Raw genomic sequence first — 16856 nt, 5'->3', positions numbered from 1 at the left:
TAGCATTAGGGATGGGCGGATCAATCCTAAAGAATCGATGCTTCCGATACTGGTGTTGTATCAAAAATATTGCTCCTCACACAAAAATATAGATTCTAAAATGTATGTTTTTTAAACTACCCTGAACATGAACAATAATCATAAGCTTCAATGTGTAATAAAAAGGGTATATATTAGCAAATTCTTGTGCAGGATTGGAACTATTTCTTCTTCCGCTCATCTTAATATTCATAAATGCTGAAAGGCACAAGCAGACAAGTGCTTGCGCTGTCATAAGACTCATTCAAACAAGAGAGTTCAGTGTCTTGTAGAGGTAATGATAGAAAATCAGAGAAACATCTTCTGGAGTAAATTCACACTAAAATAACAACATATCTAAAGACATTTCTTAAAATGAGTTTGTGTTATTGTTGTTAAAAAGTAATTAAAAAAATAGTTAACCATGGTTTTACTACAGTAATATTGTAGTAGTAAGCATGGTTAATTGTGTGGTAACTATGGTTTAACTAAATACCATGGTTAAAATACTGTATGTTTAGTGTAGTGAAAACATGTTTAGTTTTTGTAAGGGTAAACAAAACAGAAGTCTAATAATTTTCTGATTAAGCAAACACATGTAAAAAAAAAAAAAACTACTTGAATTATGACTAAAAATAATATTATAAATGACCCATTTTATCCCAAGATATCACAAAAAAAATAAAAAATTTTTTTTATAAAAGTATCGGTATTGGTATCAACGATATTGGACTTTAAATTATTGGTATCAGATCCAAAAGAAAGTAAGTGGTGTCGCCTATCATTAGTAAGCATATTAAAACATGCTGGTTACAAGCACTACAGAGTGTAATTAAGTAACTACGCTATGATTAATACAGCATTTACTCAAGAAAGCAAGCAAATAATTTAATGTACAATGCCAACCTGTCCTCATTGTTAGCTCAAGCTCCACTCTTCACCATAACAGTAACCCCAAAAACACCAACATAACAGAAACTCTTCTGAATCTCAACAAAAAACATTAAACACTAACAAGTCTCCCCTTTATTTTTATCTTGCACAAAAGCACATAAAATAATACTTAATTTTATCATTTTCTCTCCCTATCGTGTCCCATGCAAAGCATGCTGGGAAATGGAAATCCCCTGCCCAGTTTGATCAATGCTATACAGGTGAAACTCGAAAAATTAGAATATCGTGCAAAAGTTCATTAATTTCAGTAATTCAACTTAAAAGGTGAAACTAATATATTATATAGACTCATTACAAGCAAAGTAAGATATTTCAAGCCTTTATTTGATATAATTTTGATGATTATGGCTTACAGCTTATGAAAACCCCAAATTCAGAATCTCACAAAATTAGAATATTGTGAAAAGGTTCAGTATTGTAGGCTCAAAGTGTCACACTCTAATCAGCTAAACACCTGCAAAGGGTTCCTGAACCTTTAAATGGTCTCTCAGTCTGGTTCAGTTGAATTCACAATCATGGGGAAGACTGCTGACCTGACAGTTGTGCAGAAAACCATCATTGACACCCTCCACAAGGAGGGAAAGCCTCAAAAGGTAATTGCAAAAGAAGTTGGATGTTCTCAAAGTGCTGTATCAAAGCACATTAATAGAAAGTTAAGTGGAAGGGAAAAGTGTGGAAGAAAAAGGTGCACAAGCAGCAGGGATGACCGTAGCCTGGAGAGGATTGTCAGGAAAAGGCCATTCAAATGTGTGGGGAGCTTCACAAGGAGTGGACTGAGGCTGGAGTTACTGCATCAAGAGCCACCACACACAGACGGGTCCTGGACATGGGCTTCAAATGTCAAACGTCTTACCTGGGCTAAAGAAAAAAAGAACTGGTCTGTTGCTCAGTGGTCCAAAGTCCTCTTTTCTGATGAGAGCAAATTTTGCATCTCATTTGGAAACCAAGGTCCCACAGTCTGGAGGAAGAATGGAGAGGCACACAATCCAAGATGCTTGAAGTCCAGTGTGAAGTTTCCACAGTCTGTGTTGGTTTGGGGAGCCATGTCATCAGCTGGTGTTGGTCCACTGTGCTTTATTAAGTCCAGAGTCAACGCAGCCGTCTACCGGGACATTTTAGAGCACTTCATGCTTCCTTCAGCAGACAAGCTTTATGGAGATGCTGACTTCATTTTCCAGCAGGACTTGGCACCTGCCCACACTGCCAAAAGTACCAAAACCTGGTTCAATGACCATGGTATTACTGTGCTTGATTGGCCAGCAAACTCGCCTGACCTGAACCCCATAGAGAATCTATGGGGCATTGCTAAGAGAAAGATGAGAGACATGAGACCAAACAATGCAGAAGAGCTGAAGGCCGCTATTGAAGCATCTTTGTCTTCCATAACACCTCAGCAGTGCCACAGGCTGATAGCATCCATGCCACGCCGCATTGAGGCAGTAATTAATGCAAAAGGGGCCCAAACCAAGTACTGAGTACATATGCATGATTATACTTTTCAGAGGACCGACATTTCTGTATTTAAAATCCTTTTTTTTATTGATTTCATGTAATATTCTAATTTTCTGAGATTCTGAATTTGGGGTTTTCATAAGCTGTAAGCCATAATCATCAAAATTATATCAAATAGAGGCTTGAAATATCTTACTTTGCTTGTAATGAGTCTATATAGTATATTAGTTTCACCTTTTAAGTTGAATTTTTTCAACTTAATGAACTTTTGCACGATATTCTAATTTTTCGAGTTTCACCTGTATTTACACCACAAAAATGATTCATGTAGTCCTAACTCAAATTGATTAAGTAAACTTCAATTTATTTGACAGAACTCAGTGAAATCAAGCTGTGACAAAATGTTCTAGAATTGTGTTGCTTTAGTTAATTTTAAATAAGTAAATTGAACAAGCAGGAAAAAAAAAGAACTTTTCTTAGACCAATTTTGTATTTATTTATTTATTTTTTAAATAAAACATTATATTATCAGCAGAACAATTTAAGTAAGAAGTTGAATAAAAAACAGAACCTAGAGATGCAAAATATAGAGACCATAGAGATTTTTATGTCATAGTATTTCTTTGTTTTCAGTGTTGTTTATTTCCAGATTTACAATAAAAAATTATTTTGATTCCCAGATTTTCAATGTGGTAATCTCAAACTTTTGGGCCCCACTGTATATCTCATATACAGTACATTCAGAAAGTATTCAGACCCCTTCGTTTTTACTTCTTCACATTTTATGTTGCAGCATTATGCTAAAATGCTTCAAATAATTTTTTTAAATCATTAATCTACTCTCCATACCACATAATGGCAAAGCAAAAAACAGATTTTTGATAACTTTGCAAATGTATTCAAAATAAAAAACTGAAATATCACATTGACGTAAGTATTCAGACCTTTTGTCATGACACTTGAAATTTAGCTCAGGTGCATCCCATTTCTCTGGATCATCTTTGAGATGTTTCTACACATTGATATGAATCCACCCGTGGCAAATTCAATTAACTGGATGTGATTTGGAAAGGCACACACCGGTCTCACAGCTGAAAATGCATGTCAGAGCAAAACCAATCCATGAGGTCAAAGGAACTGCCTGCAGAGCTCAGAGACAGGATTGTGTTGAGGCACAGATCTGGGGAAGGTTGCAAAAACCTTCAGCTGCATTGAATGTTCCCAAGATCACAGTGGCCTTTATAATTCTTAAATGGAAGAAGTTTGGATCAACCAGGACTCCTACTTCCTAGAGCTGACCACCCGGCCAAACTGAGCAACTGGGGGAGAAGGGCCTTGGTAAAAGAGGTGACCAAGAACCTGATGGCCACTCTGGTTGAGTGGAGATGAGAGAAACTTGCAGAAGGACAACCATCACTGCAACACTCCACCGATCTGGACTTTATGGCAGAGTGGCCAGATGGAAGCCTCTCATCAGTATAAGACACACAAAGACTTAAACTGTGAGTAACAAGATTCTCTGGTCTGATGAAACGAAGATTGAACTGTTTGGCCTCAATTCCAAGCGTCATACTCATCACCTGTGCAATACATCTCAACAGTGAAGCATGGTGGTAGCATTATGCTGTGGTGGTGTTTTTCAGCGGCAGGAATTGGGGGACTGGTCAGTGATGAAGGAAAGCTGAATGCAGCAAAATACAGGGATATCCTTAATGAAAACCTGGTCCAGAGCGCTCAGACTCGACAATAAGCACACAGCCAAGACAACACAAGAGTGGCTTAGGGAGAACTCTTTGAATGTCCTTGAGAGGCCCAGGACTTGAACCCAATCGAACATCTCTGGAGAGGTCTGAAAATGGATGTCCACCGACGGTCCCCATCCAACCTGACAGAGCTTGAGAGGATCTGCAGAGAAGAATGGCAGAAAATAAATCCAGGTGTGCATACCTTGTCGCATCATTCCCAAAAAGACTTGAGGCTGTAATCGCTGCCAATGGTGTTTCAACTAAGGACTGAGTTAAGGGTCTGAATTCTTATGTCATTGCGATATTTCAGTTCTTTCTTTTTAATAAATTTGCAAAGTTATCAAAAATCAGTTTTTTGCTTTGTCATTATGGTGTATATTGTGTAGATTTTAAAACAAACAATTAAAAGCGTTTTAGCATGAGGCTGCAACCTAACAAAATGTGAAAACAAATTAAGGGGTCTGAATACTTACTGAATGCACTGTATGGAGTAATTTTGATATCGTACTATTATTTTTCAATTCTTGCGTGTCTCCTTGATGGCCGACATGCATATGTGTAAAGCTGGAACCCTGTCGGTGAAGTCGCTATGGTGTCAGTGGTTTGGGTCAAGGGTCTGCTTTGGCTGATGGCCTTCAGTCTGAATATGCACATTTAAGTGTTTTTTAAGGATATTGGGAGGTTTACATGGAAGATTTGTGACACTCACTATGGCATTTATTGTATATGAATCTACTTTTACTCATTAGAGTCAGTGTTTAATGGCGATGCAAAGGCTAGAAGCTCTTTGGAATGTAAAGGTAAGGGGCTTAGTGTTTGTGATGTCATTCTTGTAATGTGTTTGTTTGCTTTGTTGTAGTAGCCTGTGAAATGTGAGGTAATTACATTATCGTTTTGTATTACGCCTTGTATAATTAGGTCTTTTTTTTTAAGTGTCGTACTACTGTCATTGTTGACCCTGACAGTGTCAGTCAAGTACATTCAAGATAAATATCACAGCTATATTCTTCCTTTCCTGGTTTGCAGTGAAATTTAAAGACAAGGCTCAGATTTTGAACGACATGGCCCGGGGGAAAGTAGAGAGCAAAAAGAAGGAAAAATCTGGTGAAGGTGAGATCTTGTAATCTTAGTCTGTTCTATTATAATTGCACAGAGCTTTGTAGAGAGGTCAGTGCATTGTGCTATTTCACAGATGAGCTCTGTTGCATATTCAAAATGGTTATCAATGTTGAATTTCCACAAGTGTTTACGCACCAGCTGTGTACTGGATGAAAGGTACAAAGAGAGGGCACACTGCCAGGAGTTTGCCCCGTTTTGCCCTCTACACACACAGCATCCCACATTCCATGTTTCCACCATTTGTTTCTACTTGAGAGCTGCTTTACACATTAGCTGACATAATGACCAAGCTCTATCTCATGAATTAAATATGAGATGCTTGGAATCAGAGAGGATTATCTTGTGCCGCAACTGTAGCATTTGAAATTGCTGCCAAATGATATAGTGATATTATTCAATCTGAAGTGCCTCACTCCTATTGAGGAAATCTTCACTCCATATCTGAGAGAGGAGCTTGTAGTATTGCTACATTTCTGAAGTGATTGCAAACGTGACTGAATGTGTATTTCAGTATTTGTGCTTTCTTTTTGTGATTTACATTTAAAAATATCTTAGTAGGTGATCAGACAGAGCCGCCTAAGGATTCCAAAGACACGGCTGCTGCACCCAAGGAAGAAGATGACACTAAAAAACCTGAGACACAAAAGGTGGGCCCATTCCTGTGTCTCAAACAGTCTAGAGGAATAGACACACTCTGATACACCTGAGTGCTTTTAAAGGGGATAAAGTTCATGCAGAAATGAATATTTTCTCATCATTTAGTCACCCTCATGCCATTCAAGATGTGTATGACTTTCTTTCTTCTGCAGTACACAAACAAATATTTTTAGAAGAATATTTCAGCTCTGTTGGTCCAAACAATGCAAGTGAATGGTGACCAGAACTCCAAAAGCACCAAAAAGGAGATAAAGTCAGCATAAAAGTAATCCATAAAACTCCAGTGGGTTTAATCATGTCTTCTGAAGCAATCCAGTTGTTTTGTGAGAACAGACCGAAATATGTCATTTTTCACTGTACATCTTGACAGCAAAAACAGTATGATAATGAGAGTTCATAGTGATGTCCGATTTCTGAACAAATCATTCTTTTGAGTCGGATCCTATCAATGAATCAATGGATCTGGTTCACTGAACTGGTCTGAATGATTATTCAAAAATTGGACTGATCCTGTTCTCAATTTCAACTCACTGAGCACGTTTACATGCACATACTTACACCGACTATGCTCGACAACGTGTGTGTGGTCATGTAAATGCATCTAATGACTTTCATTTGTCGGCTTGGGAGACATGGCTGTCTCAAGCTCTGTGGCAAGCAACATATTTGACATCACCATGGGGTAAGCGATTAAAATATAGTGGTGTTTTGAAAAGTCTCTTAGCAAGAAAACTCTCAAAGTCCAGGGGTTCCAGATATCAAAGATTAGACTTTATTGAACAAAGCAACAAAGCCAAGATACCAGTTGATCACTTAGCATCTGAAATGACACTTCAGAAAAATGCATCATTTATACAGCTTCTGTTTCACCCTCTCTCTTTGAGTAATGGCCTCTTCATCCAATAAAATCATCTTATGCCACCCTAGTTTCGTCGTCACCATCTCCCTTCCAGCTGGTCACCTTGCTGTTTCATCTCAATGCCTTTTTTGGCAAACATGGCATTATCAGCACCAGCTATGCTCATTCAATTTTCCTTTTAATATCCCCATGCGCACCTCCCTTTGGGTCATACAAAGTTTAATAGAAAACTCCTTACTCATTTGCTTGACACCTGCATCCCTTCTCTTGTTTCCCTAGATCTCTCACGGTCTGTATCACATAAACTTATTTTCCCTTGACCAAGAATGGCCTTACACAGAGAGAGAGACCGCAAGCTAAGCTGTTTTCCATAGTTTCAAACTGCAGAGTAAATCAGAGTATTAAATAAATAAAAGAATGATTAAATATACAACATATTGAATAACATTGATAATACAGTTATTCATATTACATTGATTACACATTGCCATTTTTAGATCACTGCATATTGCATACATATTAATTCAATTATTAACTGAACGATTAACTAAGTACTTTTTCTATGTTTGATATATAAAAATATTCTATAGTGTAAGGTCATAAACATGGCACGAATAAATCGATCGACACGGGTAGATTTTTGTCCATTACACCAATTTCGCATTGCATGTAAACTTATTAACCGGCCTTCTTAGCAGCTTATCCAATGTGCGCACGTTTTGTGTGCATGCGTTTTCACGATTTGATGTCAAAAGCAAATTACGTGATTATTTCAAATGCCATGTAAACGCAGATTTCTTGCTTTGTCTTATTTTTTTTAATATGCTGAGGGAATGAGGAATAACATCTTACATTTTGGTCCGTTCTTCACACAAATGTGTGATGTCTTCAGAAGACTTGGAAATAGTGTACAAGATGTATAGACCATATTTGTGATACTTTAATAGTGCTTTCCTTTTGTCATTTTGAAGCTTGACAGCCCCAGTCCTTATTTACTTTCCTTATATGGAATAAAGTGGCCAGTGTGTTCTTCAGGATATTCTTCAGAAATTCACCTTTTGTGTTTCACAGAAGTACAAAGTCATACAGGTTTGGAACAACGTCTGTTTTTGGCTCTGTGTTAAGGATGGAGACATTGCATCAGGAGGTGGATCAGTGAAGTCAGGAGGGCCAGACGGCTCAGACAGCAGTGAGGAAGATGGCAGCGATGATGACAGTGATGAGGACATTGATGATAATGATGAAAATGAAGATGAAGCTGAAGAGGACGAGGATAGTGAAGAACCTCTGTCCTTAGAATGGCCAGACACCAGACGTAAACAAGCCGTGTATTTGTTTCTGCTGCCCATCGTGTTCCCATTGTGGCTGACCATCCCAGACGTCAGAAATCCTGTAAAAACCAAACAAAACATCCCAATATGCATGATCACATGATTAGCAATGTTTTACTTTCTGATAAGTTGTCACTGTTTTAAAATATCAATACAATTTTAATAGGCAACTATCAAGAGGATAAATAAAGAAAATTAATTACTAAAATTTAAGTTTAGCTCTTTATCTATGTAATATTTATGCTTTGTGAGGACATTTAATAGCATTGACATGAATAATTATTTTTAATGGTGTTTCACAGGCATCAAAGAGATTCTTTGCCATCACATTCCTTGGATCTATAGTATGGATTGCTATATTTTCCTATCTTATGGTGTGGTGGGCACATCAGGTCAGCTACGAAACCTCTGTGTTTTTTTTTTTATTCAGTAGCCCCAAAAAGCATTTAGACACTTAAGCCACAGTTAAAATGGCATGTATTTGCATTAGATAGCAATATACATAAGCAAGTAGATTTATTTTAAAGAAAGATAACACAAGCAAAATTGTTCAGCTAACATTTAAAACAAGTTTGATGAGTTTATAATTATAGAACAACAGATATACTGTTTATAATGATGTATTGGGACACTTATGGTTGTCAAATGTTAGTGGAACATGTTTATAGTTAAAGGAATATTCCGGATTTAATACAAGTTAAGCTCAATCAACAGCATTTGTGGCATAATGCTGATTACCATAAAAATTTATTTCAATCCTGTCCTTTTATTAAAAAATCTGGGCACTTACAATGGAAGTGAATAGGGGCCAATCCGTAACGTTAAAATACTCACTATTTCAAAAGTTTAGCCACAAGACTTAAACATTATGTGTGTTAACATGATTTTAAGTGTGACGAGATCATTTACTTACCTTTTCTGTGCAAAGTAAAATACAATTTTACAGCTTCTTTGCCATGATGACATAATGTCGTAAACCCTGAAACGACCGTCACTAAATTATTGTTAGATATGATGCATTAATACAGATTTGTAATTAAAGTTATACTTAACTGTTAATTAACTGCTTGTTATGATTTCTATGCTGATAAATTCACCACAAAGGAAAAAAATAATTGCTTCTTTTCTCTTATTTTGGGCTTGTTTTTCCAGACCATGTTGGTTGTTGCTCTTGCCAGATCTGGCAACACTGCAATTGGTATTTCACCCACCCCTTAGTGCACAGTACTGTAATTTAAAAATAACGTTATTAACCGTTCTTTTATTTTTACGGAACTTCTGAACTGGAATGAAAAAATAATTTTTTTTCTCAGAATTAACTGAAAGGAAAAACATTTAGTTTATAGTTCCTGCTTTGGCCCCATTCACTTCCATTTTAAGTGCATCACTGTAACCCAGATTGTTTCTTTTAAATTATTATTATTTTTTATTTTCTCCCCAATTTGGAATGCCCAATTCCCGATTCGCTCTAGGTCCTCGTGGTTACATATAGTGACTCACCTCAATCCGGGTAGCGGAGGACAAATCTCAGTTGCCTCCATGTCTGAGACCACCAATCCACGTATCTTATCACGTAGCTTGTTGAGCACGTTACCGTGGTGACATAGCACATATGGAGGCTTCATGCTGTTCTCCGCGGCATCCACACACAACTCACCACATGCCCCACTGAGAGCGAACCACATTATAGCGACCCCATGTGACTCTACCCTCCCTAGCAACCGAGTCAACTGGTCACTCAGCACACCCTGGAGTCACTCAGCACACCCTGGAGTCACTCAGCACACCCTGGAGTCACTCAGCACACCCTGGATTCGAACTCGTGACTCCAGGTGTGGAAGTCAGCATCTTTACTCGCTGAGCTACCCAGGCCCCCTGTAACCCATATTTTAGCTTTTTTTTACAGAAAAGGAGGGATGAGTCTCAGGAGGGATTTGTGGTAATCAACATTATGCCACAAATGCTGTCAACTGAGCTTAACTTGTATTAAACCCAGAACATTCAATGTGTGATGAACCACTAAAAGGTGTAAGACAATTTTTTTTCAGATGCCTTTTGGTTTGATATTTTATTATCTAATGCAATTAAATTAATACATTTCTAATTGTGGCATAATTGTTCAAAAAAATTTTGGGCCTAGTTTCATTCTGTTCCTTCCTTATACGCTGAAATTTATCAGTAAACATACTGCTATACAGTGCACATTATTCATCAATATTTTCTTTCCTAGGTGGGTGAGACCATCGGCATCTCAGAGGAGATTATGGGTCTGACCATTCTGGCTGCAGGAACATCCATTCCTGATCTTATCACTAGTGTGATTGTGGCTCGTAAAGGCTTGGGAGACATGGCTGTCTCAAGCTCTGTGGGCAGCAACATATTTGACATCACCATGGGGTAAGCGATTAAAACATAGTGGTGTTTTGAAAATAATCAATGAGCCAAATGCCTGATGATTAGAAATGTGACATCCAGTTATCTTGAATAAAGGACACTTAACAAAATAACAAACCAAGGGGCAGCAGCAAACAACAATGTTAGACCTTTTCTTAGAGATAACTTCACTTTTAAACACTAGTAGAGTAATCACAGGTCAGGTGTAGTTCATCTTATCAGCTATGTCGTGGGTCCAAAGGCGGACGCTATATTGCGAACTAAGTTTAAACTTAAAACGCTAAAGTCCTCGGATACATAAGTCAGGCATATGGCATATCATTTGAAAGCTTAGAATCTGAACTTTTCATAAAACACCATCACTTTTGCAATTATGTTACATAAAATAACAACATTAGGGCTGAAAACGTCCGTGTTGCAAATAAGTGCCACCTAGATATAATGTGGTAGAAATATTAATATAAAAGTCTTTCACATAGCACTTAAATAGACAAGTCATACATCAAATGAAAGCTCCCATTCTCATGTGACTATACCATTTATTTTGTTTCCCAAATACAAAAGATTTTCAAAAGAATCACAAAGTGAAATAAAATTTCTGTTAGACATCAAATAAAAACAACTCTTTTATGTGCTGATCAAAGCCTCAAATTTTATAACTGCTCTTAACTTTTTAACTTCTTAACAGTTTTCTAAAACATTTGCCAATTTTGACTTGTCTATGTTATATTTTGGATGTTCAGAACAAAATATGCAGTCCTGCAGGAAAAGCATGCTAACCAAATCATTGGAAATATATTTGATCGACTATTGTTAATAAAATTGTTGTTGATAAAATATATAATCGCGAAGGAGAAGTTCTTAGCTTTTTGATGACACCTAGATTGATCTTCTAGTCTACTCAGAGGCTGAGATATTTGCTGAAAATTGGGGTGGTGCATGAACTGAAAATTATAAAATTGTCTATGGACAAGCACATCTGTGAGGGCTAAAATGTTGCCACCAACATTTTAGATCTGCATTTTTTGATGGAAGTTAATGGAGGAAAAAATATTTTCCATAGTACTTGCTGCCATCTTGTAGAAGAAAATAAGTCTTTTTGCTGGGAGATCAGAGCTAACAAATTCTTTTTTCAACTTTCTGTTTATCATAAGATTGTAAACATATACAATATTATTTATGAGTAATTGGAGTGTTTGTTTTGAAATTCTGTTGTGTCTTTGACATAAGTGTGGCTTAAGTATCCAAATACTTTATATCACTCTTGCAGGCTGCCGGTGCCCTGGTTGATTTACTCGCTATATAATTCGCTGGCCCCTGTGACTGTGAGCAGTAATGGGCTCTTCTGTGCTATTGTGCTGCTGTTCATCATGCTTCTTTTTGTCATCATCTCCATTGCTGCCTGTAAGTGGAGGATGAATAAAGTGTTGGGATTCACCATGTTCATCCTCTACTTTGTGTTCCTGGTGCTCAGTGTCATGCTGGAGGATCGGATCATTGTATGTCCTGTGTCCATCTGAGCACAACAGTTTTGATCAAACTTAACATTCAGCCAGCACTGAATGAAGACTCTCATGTCATGCTTCACCAATAAAAATGCTCTTATTTATCACTTTACATATAAAGTATAATGTATTTAAAGCATCCCAGGACTCAGTGTGGTATTCGTTCATCATTTACTCACCCTCATGTTGTTCCAAGACTTTCTTCTGTCAAAAGATGTTTGTTAGTCTGTCACCATTCATTTCCCTTGTAGTTTAAACAATGAAGGGCTAACATCCCAACATGAGGGTGAGTAAATTATGACAAAATGTACATTTTTGTGTGAATTGTCCCTTTTAAATGAAATGCCCATTAATGTGTCATAGTAAGTAAAGTCACAGGCCCTGTCCAAAATGGTACTCTCTGAGTCCACATTTTGTTGATGTAATGCTGAATCAACTGCTGTAAGGTCTGCACCAGTGTGGGCTTTGCAAAAGGTCATATCGACGGTGTATCGAGGCCACATAGGGAAGCACACTTGAGCACCCTTTTGAACTGTAAAATGACAAATGGGACACCCTACTGTCTTCTGGACATCACAAACATGCAAACAAAAGCCAGTAGACCACATATTCACATTAAGTATGCTGTTTGGGACAGGGCCACAGTATACTGAATATGGAAATCTATAATGATCTGTGAAAATCTGAGAAGATGATGCCAATTTACTATTTAGTCCTATATGCGTTTATATGAAAACAAGCATGCAAAATATTAATTTATTGACAAACTGAATCACAAAGATTACATGCCATTGCCATAACATAGAAACATGGCAAAAACAGGAAATGCCCCTTTAATTTTTGTCTGTGATGAAAATTTGTTTCCAATTTTGTATTTGATGAATTTTATGTTGCAATTGTATTATTTGATGTTGTGGATTTTTAGATATAGCTACAGTATGAGTGAGTTTTTCTTTCCAAAGTGTAAGCAGAATTCACAAAATGTGGAAGAATTGTGAGCTTATTGTATATTATGTAATATTATCAATTTAATCATATTCTGCATTGAATTATTTTTTTTGCGAAACGATTCCATTAGAGAGCGTTTTAAATGCAGCACTTGTGCTGTTTGTAAAATTATGATTTACAATTTTTTCAACATAAAAGTAGAATCTAAAAATGTCTTAACTTATTCTAATGTAATCAATGTTATTTTGATACAAACAGTTGTGAATTTCCATACAAATGCCACATTGCTGTTTGAACAATGCGGAATAGACAGAATTGTCCTGCTGACTGTCGCACACTGTATTGATGTCTATTGAGAGTTCATTGTAAATATTCACTTGTCGGTATCACGCAAAATTAAATGGGGTTTCAATTGCGGCAAATGTCTCACTCTCTTATAAATAATCAATCCATTGACAGTAACACAAACATACTGGAGCCAGTTTGAGTGTGTTTATTTACAGTTATAAACATTTTTATAGATCTGTCTCAGATCTGACAAAATGATGTATACAAATATAAATAGAAGTAACATAAGAATTGATATGTAAAGCACATTGCCCTATAACATAAAATTATTTAAAAAAAAAAAAAAAAAAAAGAAAACGAATCACCTTACATATTAACAGTTTTTTCACTACCATGCCATATGGAGTCAAAAAGCAGGTGATATAAAAACTGCTAAAACATTAACAGCAGTGTTAATTGTATATTTGTAGTTTTACACAGCATCAGGTCAATAAACAAAATAAGTATTTCCAAATCCTTTTTCCAAAATGCTTGGGGCAGTATTATCTGTTGTACTTGTACTATTGTAGTTTCAGTTACTGTATGTTTGAGTTTGAATCGTCTAAATACTGTAAGTGCATGTATACCCTGATACTTCATGAAATTGGTAATTAATGTATGTTGACAATGCAATCCGTGTTTATGCATCAATGTATAATGGAAAACATATTTTCAAAATATAAAAATGACAGCCTCATTAGCCAAAAAAAAAAAAATTGTAATAATAATTTTTTGTAATAATATTGCAACAGGAAGTAAAAATCACATTAACAGTCCATTTTTTACGCTTTTTATATACTTTACTTTTTATACCCTGTTTTTCTCCATTCTGTTCTTACATGATTGGTCCATCCTGCAATAAGGCATTTCTCAGTTCAAAATCCCATCAAACATATGTATTACCGTGTACACTGTCTCACAATTCATATAATAATATTTTTTCCAGTTTTGTACCTCAGGTATTAAAACAACAGTGTCACTGACAGTCACCATACAACTGGTCTCCGGGACCAGGACAGCAAACACTACACATTCAAAGTGAAACCTATACATGACGCACAGCATATTCTTTACAAATGGAGACATATCAGTTATAACAAATTCCAGTTTTAAAATATAACTGTATAATACAATTATTCAAAATAATAACAGACTTTGTATACAAAAGTCTCTTTGTACGTGACATATACAACTGCCCATAGATGGTCAGAAGCAGACTATGTGTGTTTGGGTTGCTCATTGTGCTTCTATACTAAACATGAATCGAATTTGATTGTTCTACAGCTACTGGTCCCAAATCAACTCTATGTCATCTAAAGAGCGATGGAATGACCTGAGCACAAGCTTTTGCTTTAAATCTAGAATGACCTCACAACTCAAGTTTACCTGAGTGGATCTAGCACATTTGAATGTGGCCCAAAGCTTCTAGGAAGGGTTAAGGATCCAGATATTAGGTAGATGAGCAAAGGTAATGTGAGGGAGGAAATACGAGGTAAAGGACATGATCTCAGACAAGAGAAAATGGTATATTCACAGGTAGTGTACGATAGTCACATAGACATCCAGGAACTGCTTTTCTCTGTCTCTAAAGGGACCTCATGGGAGCCAGAGGTAGCTTTGGTTACACTGAAGGTTTAGGATCATATGAATGAAAGTTTATTTTTCCTTCTTTGGCTGGGCCTTAGACCTCTTAGATCTCTGGATGCCTTGATCTATGTGATGAATGTAAGGAAAGAGGGAGGAATGAGATTATAAATGAAGGCGATTCACAGAGTGGGCAGCCCAAAAGTTCTCCTACACTCCATGACTCCAGCACTGGGTGGCCGGTCACAATTGTGAGTCATCTTGACCTGGCTGGGGCTCATACGGTCATATGCCATTTTGTATTCACGATCAAATGCATCTGTGGATATAAAACACATGTTAGGTACAATACTGATAAAGACCTAATGAAATCATGTGACGAGTGCAGTTTTCTGTCCTGTTGACGTATATACTTTGGGTGAGACTGTTTTTTTTAAATAGCCAATATGCTTTAGTAACCAAACAGCCATCACCCTATTTGGTAGTTGGTTTCAGGTGGTATTAGTGGAAGGGATATTCTCATTCTACTATATAATCTTAATCACATTTGATTGGACAAAAATCTCTGTAAATGAGTCATCAATATTTTTGGTCTCCTTTTCTGGAAAATAAAAAACGAAAAATGCTATAAGTATAAGTATATAAGTTAAGCTCAATCAACAGCATTTGTGGCATAATATTGATTACAACAAAAACCCTTTAAACCTTCCAAAAATTGCCTAACAGTAATTTTTTTTTTTTTTGTCAAAATACATTTGTAGTAATCAACATTATGCCACAAATGCTGTCGATTGAGTTTAACTTGTATTGAACCCAGAATATTCCTTTCATATCATGAGCTTCATTGGCATACGTTATCAAAAACCAGTCAACTCACCGATATTTATGCTACTTTTGCCCAAAGCCACCAAGGACAAGAAGAGAATATCTCTATATAAGCTCCTGTATATGAAACAATGAAGAGAGATTGTGATTAGGAATTTAGAAATGCTTCTTATTTAATTCTATGTCTTTTTTTTGAACAAAACATGAAACTTATTTTGAGGCACAAGCATTGTGGTCCTACCGTTGTCTGACAAAGCCCAATCTGGTGCCCAGTAGCTGTAGTATTTGACTCATGGGCTGATAGACATCGTTCTTCTGGATGCTCTTCACGACACTCTGCAGCAGCTCCAAGCTCACAGCCTGCTCCTCCTCCCACAGCGCAGCAGATACAGTGGGATTTGCACCTATAAAAACGAGAGCACCCGCTATGAAAGTTGGACAGTTTTCTGCATGAATATCATTAAGAAAGAGATAGTGCTGTAGTTAAAGCTTTGGGCTGCTAAATTAAATGTCCCAACCCCACAAAAAAACAGAAAGCCTGAGTTGCTGAGTTAAACATTTTTGTACTTAGGAACAAAGATCAAGGATCCAAGGAAGTCTGACCTTGTAAAATGTGTACTGCAAATTGTTTTGGGTAAAATGTGTCAACAAAACATCATTATAGCATAAAACTAGATTTTTCCCTTTTCAGAAGGAAATGTGACAGGGCATTGCTTTGCTGTTGTTAAGGTATTCTGAGTGATATTTTGTACATTGCTAAACTTCTGTATGGTAGCTAGGTGGTTGCTTACTGGCTCAGATCAAAAGAGCCCACACTATTTTCTATTAGTGGAAGTGGCTCACTTCCCTTCTTCCATGTAAGGGATCTTCAATCAAAGGCAATTTGTTTATGCGTTTTACCAGCAGCTCCAAATATGGGAATGCTTTCAGGCACATTTACAGTCATAAAGCTCACTTTTCTTTGTTTGCATGACTTTGCAGGGCATATTCTTACAATATGATTTCCAGAGCAGGTAGCAGGGCTGGATGGGGTCTTGATGCAGTTTAGGGTTGTCCCACAGGATCTGGACCAAGACATTCTTACTGTCCTCTGATGCACTTTGCGGAGGCTGCAAGAAAACATAAATAATATTGATGC

The 16856-nt window shown here is 36.8% G+C and overlaps 2 protein-coding genes across 8 annotated transcripts in view; one reads left to right on the top strand and one right to left on the bottom strand.

Moving 5' to 3' along the window:
* LOC127661610 (sodium/potassium/calcium exchanger 1-like) overlaps positions 1-13383 on the top strand; it is a 30818-nt gene extending 17435 nt beyond the window's left edge. For 2 of the 6 annotated variants that reach the window (XM_052152382.1, XM_052152380.1), the window contains 6 exons: positions 5196-5279; positions 5844-5935; positions 7930-8196; positions 8438-8527; positions 10366-10532; positions 11800-13383. In XM_052152382.1, the coding sequence (XP_052008342.1) occupies positions 5196-5279; positions 5844-5935; positions 7930-8196; positions 8438-8527; positions 10366-10532; positions 11800-12049 (950 nt within the window). In that variant the 3' untranslated portion in view covers positions 12050-13383. Of the gene's footprint in view, positions 1-4918; positions 4970-5195; positions 5280-5843; positions 5936-7929; positions 8197-8437; positions 8528-10365; positions 10533-11799 lie in introns of all 6 variants that reach the window. The other 4 variants (XM_052152379.1, XM_052152381.1, XM_052152385.1 and 1 more) reach the window with 4 other exon arrangements.
* Positions 13384-13465: 82 nt separating this feature from the next.
* Positions 13466-16856, bottom strand: part of LOC127661662 (C-myc promoter-binding protein-like) — a 40987-nt gene continuing 37596 nt past the window's right edge. For both annotated transcript variants that reach the window (XM_052152477.1, XM_052152478.1), the window contains 4 exons: positions 16713-16827; positions 15960-16122; positions 15771-15835; positions 13466-15212 (listed from right to left, as the gene is read on the bottom strand). In XM_052152477.1, the coding sequence (XP_052008437.1) occupies positions 15076-15212; positions 15771-15835; positions 15960-16122; positions 16713-16827 (480 nt within the window). In that variant the 3' untranslated portion in view covers positions 13466-15075. The remainder of the gene's footprint in view (positions 15213-15770; positions 15836-15959; positions 16123-16712; positions 16828-16856) is intronic.

The sequence above is a fragment of the Xyrauchen texanus genome, chromosome 21, assembly GCF_025860055.1.
Source record: "Xyrauchen texanus isolate HMW12.3.18 chromosome 21, RBS_HiC_50CHRs, whole genome shotgun sequence".
Lineage (NCBI taxonomy): Eukaryota > Metazoa > Chordata > Actinopteri > Cypriniformes > Catostomidae > Xyrauchen > Xyrauchen texanus.
The sequence above is the reverse complement of the archived record's forward strand: the minus strand, read 5'-3'. Positions and strand labels throughout refer to the sequence as shown.